The 10,850-nt window shown below is 46.7% G+C and overlaps 1 protein-coding gene across 1 annotated transcript; it reads left to right on the top strand.

The window, feature by feature from the left end:
- The first annotated feature begins 8,909 nt into the window (after positions 1 to 8,909).
- On the top strand, positions 8,910 to 10,610 carry LOC143567911 (alpha carbonic anhydrase 7-like). The gene is made up of 7 exons (XM_077054189.1): positions 8,910 to 9,076; positions 9,179 to 9,396; positions 9,524 to 9,630; positions 9,750 to 9,852; positions 9,947 to 10,114; positions 10,218 to 10,271; positions 10,354 to 10,610. Exons 1-7 carry the CDS (start codon positions 8,989 to 8,991, stop codon positions 10,438 to 10,440), a joined length of 825 nt encoding a protein of 274 aa, XP_076910304.1. The 5' UTR covers positions 8,910 to 8,988; the 3' UTR covers positions 10,441 to 10,610.
- Positions 10,611 to 10,850: the final 240 nt, after the last annotated feature.

Here is a 10,850-nt window from a genome sequence, read left to right as displayed (position 1 = left end):
CCCCCCCCCTTCTCAGTGACGAGCTTACGGTGTTTGTTTTGCAGGTCTCCTGAAGAACAGCCTTCTCAGCTAGACCTCATCCGTGGGAAACATTACTTAACCCCCAGATTATCTATAATCTGTACAGGGTCACTTAGTGTTTCTTCATTGGCGCCATCCGTGTATAAAAGCTAGAACTATTTTAGTTTTTTCACAATTTCTGAAGAAATGGTTAACGTTACTCCGGTTCAAAGGCCAGTAACCGACCAAGAAACCCCGGTAACAACCCCAGCAACTGGGGGGAACACCGGCGGTTATACAATCCTTACGAACACTACCCCGACTACCCAAGCCGGGGCAAGTGGAGTAAATATTCCATTGGGGTTCTCCGATACCCAACTGGAAAAACGAACGAAGGTTCCTCGCCAAACACTAGATCAAGTGAAGGCGTGGGCCGAAGCACGGCAAAGAGAATTCCAAGCCGAATTGGACGAACGCTTGCGTTCAGTTCAACAGGCTGACGAATTCGCCAGTACTCGCCAACACCTCAATATGAGCAGTGACTGCGAGTACTCAGACGACGAGTTGGAGTCCGACACCGACGCGAACCCTCGCCATAAGGCGAAAGGGAAGCGTAAGGAAACGGACGTCCAACCAAAAAGGAATTTTGGGGAAGCCTTTAAACCAATCGTGGAGAGAAACCCGCGTGACTTTTCCAAAACCTTTAGACCAACTGCTACAAATGCAGGGAAGTCAAAGTTCGCAAGGGACATCGCGGAAGCAATCGCCCCGAGAAGTGCCAAACAAATGTCCAACATTGGCACTTACGATGGTCTATCCGACCCAGACGACCATTTGAACAGGTTCATTGCGGGGGCTACCGTCAGCAACTGGACGGAACCCACGTGGTGCTACATGTTCCAGATGACTCTGGTCGGAGCGGCCAGGGCATGGTTCGATCGTTTACCGATCCACCACATATATGACTGGGCGGACTTTCAGAACAAGTTCAGCCAGCATTTCAGCCAACAGAGGAAGTACACTGAAGAGCAGTGGACGATCCTTAACTGCGTGAGAGAGAGGAGGATGAATCTCTACTAGACTTCATCACTCGCTTCAACTCCAAAAAGCTTAGTCTCGGCAACATAAGTGAAGATCTGGTTCGCGCCGCCTTCATCCAAGGCGCCGAATACCCAGAACTTATCCGCACATTGACGGGTAAGGATGGCATGCCATCAACTTGGGATGCCATCATGACGGCGGCAAAGCGCTTTGCCGAGACGGAAAAGCAACTGGGAAGAGATCTTCCCCAGAGTACACACCTCTACACGCAGAGGACCAGAGAGAACAATGTCCGGATCGCCCGGCAGAACAAAAAGAGGAGGCTAGGTATTTGGCAGTCAAGGGTAAACTTTGACACCTCATCCAGCTCTCGCCCTCTTGTTGGCGGAAGGGACAACACACACCCTTCAAACCGAAAACACCGGTGGACGCCACTCACGAAGAGCGTCACGGAGATATTTGCCACGGAAAAATTGCCATGGCCTAAAGCCCCATTGATCCGGCAGAAACCTAATGCGGATCAAAGCAAATCCTGTGATTTCCACGGGACAAAGGGTCATGGTACTGAAGAGTGCACATCCTTGAAGGATATTATTGAGACATTTGTCAAGGACGGAAGGCTTGCACATCTTGTGGCATCGATCAGGAAGGGAGGAAGGAATGACAACCGGTACAGAGGTAACGGACGAAAGCCCGTCGATATCAGCATCAACATGGTTAATGGCAAGGTCAGAGGAAGAAAAAGACGGGTGGCAGAACCATGCGCGTGGAAGGAAGCTGAGGTGCGCTTCCCGCGAGTGCCAGGAGGCCCCAGCAAAGAAGGCCCCATCGTCATCAGAAGCCAGCTGGGGCACTACATCACTTCACGCACTCTTGCTGACAACGGCGCTTCGTCGACAGTGATGTACAGACAGTTCTTTGATAAGCTGGATGATGAAGACAAAGAACGCCTGGAAACGGTCTACGCTTCAATGGAAGGGTTTGACGGAAGTACAGAAACACCCCTGGGTATCCTATCTTTCCCCGTTACTCTTACTGATGGGAATCATTCACGCACAGAAGACGTGGATTTTGTCGTAATGAAAAAGCCACATCATACGTACGACATCCTATTCAGAAGAGACGGGATGGCAAGATTCAACGCCGTGGTATCTTCAGTCCATGGCATGATGGGATGGCCAACAGCTGAGGGTGTAGCAATGATCTCTGGCATTCCCCAGAATTTGGTGAGCGATAACGGCACCAACTTTGCTGACAAAAAGCTACAACAGTGGCTAAAAGAACTTCAAATCACCCACACCTTTACCTCAGTGGCACACCCGCAAGGAAATGGTGAGGTGGAAAGAGCAAATAAAAGCATCGTCGAAGGCATAAAGAAAAGACTCTTGAAACACAGATCCGGCTGGGTGGACGAGCTTCCGCACGTCCTTTGGGCAAACAGAACGTTGAAGAAGGCCAGTACGGGAGAAACCCCGTTCAGCCTCACTTATGGCACTGAAGCCATGGTCCCGGTCGAAATTGGTCTACCCTCACCAAGGGTCTTGAGTCAGCCAGAAGACAATGATGCGGAAAGACGGTTGGATCTTATGCTAACCGAGGAACGCAGAGACTTAGCCGCAGTGCGTGAAGAGAACTACAAACGACAAATGCAAAAGTACTACAACACGCGGGTAAAACTCTGCAACTTCAAGGAAGGAGACTACATACTGCGTAACAACGAGGCTTCGAACCAAGAACGCCCAGGAAAGTTGGCCCCGATCTGGGAAGGGCCATACGTTATCAAACAGGTTCTGGGAAAGGGCGCATACCGGCTCGAAAGGCTCGATGGCACTCCCATCCCAAGAACATGGAATGGAGCTCAATTACGCAAATGTTATATGTAGATCAATTCCAAAACTTGTAAAGAAAAGGCCAAGAGCCACTTCTAATGGAAATGATTCTCCTTTCATAATGTGTTTACCTTTATCCTTATGAACTCCCCACTGGTGCCGGTATTTACCGCATAAATGAGGAGAAGTAAGTCGTTGCGTGTGGAAGGCGGCAAAACCCGCTTAAACACAACGTTAAAAATAAGGGAAACCTACACGCAGGTATGATGTAAGTAAAGTTTAGCCATCTTTGTAAGTGCAAGTGACGGTCTTATCCGCACAATCACAAATAAGGAAGCAAAACTTCAAACTATCATCTACCACGTTCAAAGGTTATCCTAAAAAAAAAAAAAAAAAAAAAAAAAATACTTAGAAATAAGGATAAGGAAAACCTACACGCAGGTCAGGTATGGGTAAAGTTTAGCCATCCTACCAAGTGCAAGTGACGGTTCAACCCGCACAATCACGAAAGAGGAAACAAAACTTTAACCCACTATCAACCACGTTCAAAGGTTAACTTATCCTAAATACTTAGAAATTTCGAGGAAAAATGAGGAAAACCTACATGCAGGTCAGATGAAGGTTAAAGTTTAGCCATCCTACCAAGTGCAAGTGACGGTTCTACCCGCACAATCACGAAGGAGGAGGCGAAACTTTAACCCATCATCAACCACGTTCAACAGGTTAACTTATTCTAAAAAACTTGGAAAATTGCTAACTTAAACTAAGTCATGAGCTTATAAAGCAAGGAATCCAAAGAAGGAAATAACAATCTTATCCGCAAAAAGATTTATATTTCAATGATATATTACAAGAATGGCCGGGTTACTACCCGCCTGAAAGAGTAAATCTATACAAGTCTATCTTAGCAATGGAAAGGGATCTTCAGGGTCAAGCTTCAGGGCCGCTTCCACTTGGACCCGCTCCGTCAGAAGAACGGGGTGGTTCGAGGAAAGCTTTGAGGACAGCTAACCCATCATCAGCAACAGCTACTTCGTCCACCTTTTCCACCACTGGATGCGGGAAGGCGGCGTATTGGTTCAATGCTTGGTCGTAAATGGCTTCGGTATCCACATTGAACAAAGGGAAGTTGGAAGGCGGGACGCCTTTCTCAACAAACCCTAGACCAAGCAAGAAGCCGGCCTTTTCCCCATCCTCATGAGAAGCGTTGAGGGCTGCGCTCATAGCATCATCGTAAGAGGTCTCTGAAAAGACCCGACGCACAACCTACAAAGAAAAAATACAAAGTATTAGAACCTTTTCTCTTACAGAGAAAAGCGTGAGGACAAAGCTAAACATACCTGAGGCAACGCTTCTCGAAGAAGCCATTGGAGGGCAGCTTGAGCTTCGTTATGGGCGCGTTCGGCTTCGCTCTTGTTAAGGTTGGCAAGTAAAACTTCCTTTGCGGCAGCCTCTTCGACGCCCTTAAGCTTCCGCTTGGTGTGGTCAAGGACCCCCCTCTGGTCCAGGATTTCCTGGAGTTTCTTGGCATCTTCCATTGCCAAGGCATCATGAGCGCGTTGGAGAGCCTCTAATTTGGCCTTGAGCTCCTCATTCTCCACACGCAAAGGCTCAGCAACGGCTTCAGCCTTGCCAGCCCTCTCGGTTGCGTTTCGCGTAGTCTCCCTGGCCAGCCGAAGCTGTTCATTCACAGCTTGGGCAGCCTTGGAGCGGGCCTCGAGTCGCGCCTGAACTTCAACCTCGAGGGCCTTGAAGGCCTTCTCCTTGTCGGCGGCAGCTGCCGCCAGCTGTTGGTTCTCCTCCCGAAGAGCACGCGCCTCAGATACGTCCTTGGCGCGAGCTGCTTTCAACTTGTCGTTTTCACGACAAAGCAGCTCGACGCGCGGCTGCATCCGGGCCTGGAGAACCCGAAGCTCATTGGTTAGCCTACCCTCCTGGTAGCTAACCATGGCTTCCCCCAACGCACCATGAGGAGCAGCGTGGCGAGCCCAGTCCACGCACTCCACAGGTGTGCGAAGGGTTGTTCCTCGGCGAATGTTCCATCGTGGAACATACACTTCATTGGAATCCGACACTGCAAAAGAAACAAAAGCAGTAAGGAAAAGATGATAAAAAACATAAGGGAAAAAGAAAGGAACCCTACTCACCTGTAGGGTCAATGACAGGCCGATAGCCGCCAAACCCATCACCTGAACCTAAAGGAAATCCATCCAACAGGTCAGGCAGACGGGAAGGTGGCAAAGATCGGCGGGAAGCCCTGCGCGTACCTAATGGTCCGGCCGTCGGTGCCGGTGGCGCGGGCATGGTGGCAGCCACCGTGGTCGCCGTTGTGGTCGCCGCCCCGGTCGCCGCCTCATCAGCAGCAGTAACCGCCGGCTCCGTGAAGGATGCTGTAAAAATCGCACTCACGGCCGGCGGTGACGTCATCTCGGCCGGAACAGTTGGCTCAAAGGAATGAGCAACTGGACCAGCGGATGAAGGCGCAGGCGCCTGGGTCGATGCCTCAGGAAGGCTGACCGAGCCTACCGTCATTGGCGGGGAGGTACTCCCATGCGTTTCACCCCGGAGTGCGTCAACATCCACGCCTGCATAAAGAAGAAAGTGTTAGATAAATTTATGAAGTAATAAATCTACAAAGACAACTATGATTGTACTTACGGGTTTTCTTGACCCTGAACGTACGGACGGGCGGGGAGGAACCCGATGGAGCCGGCCTCTTGGTACCGGTCACCGTCGTCTTCGTCGGTTCTCCGGAGGTAACGGTCGTAGTCTCCGGAGCAGTGGTCCTCTCACCACCGGGCTTCCCCGCCACCTCTTCACTATCTGACTCCGAGTCAGATAGAACCACCGGACCAGCCGTGGAGGCCTTCTCCTTCCCTTTCCCGCCGGCAGCAGCTTTCTTCTTCCGCACCAGTGGAGGAGCATCTGAAGATTCCTCAGAAGAAGACAGGTCAAGAATTCCAACAGCGGGTACAGCATTGAGGGATTGAGGAAAGAATATCGCCTTACTTGGCCGCCGGTGGCTCAGGATCTCGTGGCCCAGCGGATATACCTCCACAAAACGATCCGCCGTTTGCTCCAGGATGGGCAACTCGCCCTCGTCGAGTACCCATCCGCGTGGGACCGTCGGTTTCCCGCGGGAACAGAAGCGACTCCAAATTATTTCCCTCTGAAAGAAAAGAAACAGTTAGAAGACAAACTTGTATCAAAAAGAAAGACAAGACATACCATAGGGAATAGAGTTCAAACCGTATTCGAGAAGAATGGGAACCTGAGACGCATCTTTCCAAACCCGGCTCATCCCTAACATAACCATCCCGGATTCCGCAAACCGGTAAACCGGAGATTGGATCCGGGATATCTTCGAAAACCATTCCGCCTCCTGGTAGTTAGGGGCGTGAAGGCTCGGTATCGCTTGGCCATTTTTAAACTTCATGGCAAGGGGGATGGCGCGGGCAGAAATGTAGAAGAATTCCTGCTTCCACGCGCGAAGACTGCGCTCGGTGTCGCAAATCTTCAGACCCTTAATGCGGGTCGTCAGGGTGTACCACCCCTGGATGCACCTCCAGGTATAGAAGGTCATCAGGCGGTCCACATGGGGCTCGATGCCCAAAATCCGGCACACCCACTCAAAATGGCGAATCTTGGCGATCGCCATGGGGTGCAGCTCGGTCAAATGAACACCGTGCCTCTCAAGGACACGGTAAACAAATTTTGTCAATGGGAATCTAAGATTCCCATATACAAAAAACGCAACATAAACCCCGATCTTGCCTCTGGGGGCATCGTACACGGTCTGGTGGGATTCAGGAAACTCAGGCTCGAGGGGATCGAGCATGAACTTCCTGACAACATACCGGTACTGATCGCCGGGCAGAGCACACTGGCACTCGCCAGCAGTACTCCTATCGTCGGCCACAGCTTCAGCATCACGTGAAGACATCTTGTAGAGGAAGAAGAAAACGATTTCGAGAGAATGCTCGATTAAATAAAGGAGTATTCGCCGGAAATCGCCTTAAAGATGAAGAGAAGAGTGGAAAGTGTGAATTGCAAATAACCCTCTCCCCCTTTATATAGTAATCGCAATTAATGCGGTGAATTTAATGCGGAGGAGAGAGAAATCGAAGGTGCAATGAAACTATGACACGTGGCAAAAAGCAAGCTGGCAACAGCTGTTGACAGGACGCGTGCCAGTAATTTCGCGGCCACGTGCCCGAAAAATCGTGCCCACGCGCCTGAAAAAGCGACTGGAATGACCATGTTCAGTCACGTCACCATAACTTCCTGCACGTCCTGACACAGTCAGAAGAAACCGTCGCACGACGTTTCAGATGTCTGGACTGTTCTTATCCTTACCAACCTTTCGAATTTCAAAATTCAAAATTCAAAAAGATTCAAAAGTAAGCGGGAAAATACCCCTTACCTTGGCAACCAAGTAACCATAAGACGGATGCGGGTACAGTGTTAAGGCAAAACCCTTCACATACCTAGCACCCGCAGGGAATTGACGCCAGAGGTACCTTGAAAGTAAAGTAACTGTAAGACGAGCGCGGGTACAGTGTCAAGGCAAAACCCTTCACATACCTAGCGCTCCGCAGGGAATTGAAACCAAGAAGGATCTTTTGGGCAATGCTTGTGGAAATGGAAATAACATCCCCGCATAGCGGGAACGTCGAGAAATACATTGTTTTGAGGCTCCAGGATGGAATTGGTGGTTTAAACATAATTGATCACTATGTTCAAAACCACTAAAACCTCAAGGAGAATCCACACAAGTGAGACTCAACGCTCCTGACTTGCGAGAAGGTTACATACCTACCCGCATCATACCCAAAGATCAAGCAAAAAAATCGGGAATTTTTGCAAGTGACATTAGGAAATCCGCGGGAAGAATCCCCACGGAGAACCTTAAAACTAAAAACCTTTTCAAAACCCCTTGCTTAAAGTCCAAAAGTTCACCTCACTTTATTGAACATTCATGAGAAGAACATTGGACTGGGGGGACTTGAAGAGGTAGGTCCCAGCAGAACCCAGTTGGTCCCGCAAGACTCACCTTAAACAGGGACGTCTGCGCAAAGACCATCTGCTCCCGCAGGACCCACCATGCTCATAGAACCTTACGCGCAGTACGCAAGCTGTACACGCAGGGAAAGCCTCCCAATGGTGAAGTACCCCGCCTGTTCCCGCAGTTGCGGATACAAGCCATAAGGGAAGGCTACCCGCGGACAGCAGGGCTACACGCACAAGACAATAGATACTTCAGTAGTCACATGAAGGAATGAGCAAGGCGGGAACAATCCCGCCTAAATGAGCCAGTCTGTACGATTCTGAAAGATCTTCTGTACTATACCTACCAAGGTATGGATAGGACAGACGATCTGACCAGAACAACCCATGAGCCAATCACAGGGTGACAGCTCACCGACAACAGTGCGAGGAGGAGCACCCTCTAGTACTGTTTGTCACTATTAGCCGCTGCCTACTCACCAACCCTTACTGTAGGGCGTGCGCAGCCTACAGTTGGTGAAATAGTGTTACTGTTGGCCGTAACCTATTCACCAACCAGCATGGCCTGCGTATAATCCACAGTAGGTAGGACGTGCATAATCTACAGTTGGAGGAATAGTGCAGCCGACATAGTTACTGTTGGCCGTAATCTATCCACCAACCAGTATGGCCTGTGTATAGTCCACTGTTGGTAGAACAGAAATACTATTCAGCCGGCTATACCTTCTAGGAAACCTATCTTCGGCTATAAATACTCCAACATCTTGGAATGGTAAGATCATCTGCTATCCAGTTATCTAGCAATCTCTTAATATACACTTATATTCAGAGCAACCTAGTCTGATTCTCACACCGGAGGGTGGTCACAAGGAGGAACCCCCCCCCCTTCTCAGTGACGAGCTTACGGTGTTTGTTTTGCAGGTCTCCTGAAGAACAGCCTTATCAGCTAGACCTCATCCGTGGGAAACATTACTTAACCCCCAGATTATCTATAATCTGTACAGGGTCACTTAGTGTTTCTTCACCCTCTCTATATTTATATGCACGTACCCTATATATATTGACAGGCAAACATCAATATCTTGCACACAAACGTAAATAGATTTCGTATATGCACAAAATAATGTATAACAAAAGCTTGTTGTTCATTGCTCTTTTCATCATCTTTGGTGTACCTTTAGCTATATCACAAGAAGTTGGTAAGCTCCTAAAAAGATTTACTTCAACATCATAGTTTTCGTTTCAATTGCTTGATTGTATATGTTAAGGTTCTTGATATATGTGTGTTATTTATGAATCAGATGATGAACACGAATTCACATATGACGTGAACAGTCCAAATGGCCCGAATCATTGGGGTGAGATCCATCCTGAGTGGAGCATGTGTAACAATGGAGACATGCAATCACCAATTGATCTCACTCATAAAAGGGTGCATGTCACATCCAAATTGGGAAGACTTGATCGAGATTATAAACCCGCTAATACTACGGTTGTTAATCGAGGCCATGATATGATGGTAAGCAAGCATGCACAAATTATTTAACTTTCATAATCTTAAGATGGCATTCATTATTTAAGTTAAATAATTTAACTAACCTTAATACTTAATTTAGTAAGTATTAACTTATTTTGAATATATACAGTTGAGATGGATAGGAGGAGCCGGACATATTCATATAAATGGAACTGAATATCAGCTTAATCAAGCTCACTGGCACACACCTACAGAACACACCATCAATGGCAGAAGGTATCAACAAATCTTTTAGATCAAACTTAGAATTCATCCCACAAGTCACCTTAATTTATTACCAAGAAGCTAACTTTTCATCTAACGACAATATATATGATTTCTTACAATATACATAGATTTAATCTCGAGCTACACTTGGTTCATCAAAGTATAGACAGAAAGGTTGCCGTTGTTGGAATCTTATACAAAATTGGTCGTGCCGATTCATTTTTAACAAAGGTACGTTAGTAAGCATTTATTTTCACCAATACTACAATTACCTATATAATTAAGTCTCATAATTTTTCGTTTTTTCTTTAAAATCTGTGAACAGATGGAACCATATTTAAAAGCATTGGCATCTACAAGAGATGTGGAAAAAAGCGTAGGAATAATAGACCCCCAACAAATAAAGATCGGGAGTAGAAAATACTATCGATATATTGGCTCACTTACTACTCCACCATGCGACCAAAATGTTACTTGGACCATTGTTCGAAAGGTATGAAAATATTTACTTATAACACTTATAGTATCCCATACAAACTTTAACATATGCAAGGAATTTGATTACTAAAAGACTTTTCAACTTCATTATTCATCAGGTGAGGACGGTTTCACGAGAACAATTGCGTATAATCCGTGATGCAGTCCATGATGTGAGCTTTACATATATGTTAAGTAGTTTGTATACCTTTGACTATATAACTTGTATGTTAATTTTAAATTGTTGTGTAACAGGAAGCGGATGCTAACGCGAGACCTATTCAAGCCTTAAATAATCGTTGGTTGAAGCTTTACAGGCCAGATGACGATGAAGCAAATTAGGGTTCCACATGATTTATTTGCACGTTGCAACATGATCCACACATTTATATATTTATTGTTGTGTATTTTCAATGTTAATAATTGATTTATGTTTTTCTTTATTTTTTCATTCCGGGTTGTACGTATGATTTTGTATAGACGTGATTATATATTTACATTTATAAATAATGATGATGCATATTGTTATAAGCGTACATCTTATAGCATGGTTTAGCTCAATATTACACATTTTTAAGATTTTTAAAGACATTTGTTATTAAGTTAGATAATGATTAGCTCTAACTTGTTTACCAAGTAATTTATTGCTTGTTAACTTGTTTATGGGCTCAAATGAATAAACAAAACACCAATTCATCATAGGTTTGATGGGTCCGTCCAAATATAATTACTGACTAACGCATACATCAAAT

Source organism: Bidens hawaiensis, unplaced genomic scaffold, assembly GCF_021521415.1.
Source record: "Bidens hawaiensis isolate Kalapana, Puna unplaced genomic scaffold, B.hawaiensis_p1.1 tig00023712_1, whole genome shotgun sequence".
Classification (NCBI taxonomy): Eukaryota; Viridiplantae; Streptophyta; class Magnoliopsida; order Asterales; family Asteraceae; genus Bidens; species Bidens hawaiensis.
This window is presented reverse-complemented; position numbering and strand designations above follow the sequence as displayed.

Bases quoted from the DNA above. Each gene is read 5' to 3' on its own strand.
- LOC143567911 (XM_077054189.1), top strand. From the start codon at position 8,989: ATGCACAAAATAATGTATAACAAAAGCTTGTTGTTCATTGCTCTTTTC. The intron at 9,397-9,523 runs GTAAGCAAGCAT...GAATATATACAG, and splicing joins ATCGAGGCCATGATATGATG to TTGAGATGGATAGGAGGAGC. The intron at 9,853-9,946 runs GTACGTTAGTAA...ATCTGTGAACAG, and splicing joins CCGATTCATTTTTAACAAAG to ATGGAACCATATTTAAAAGC.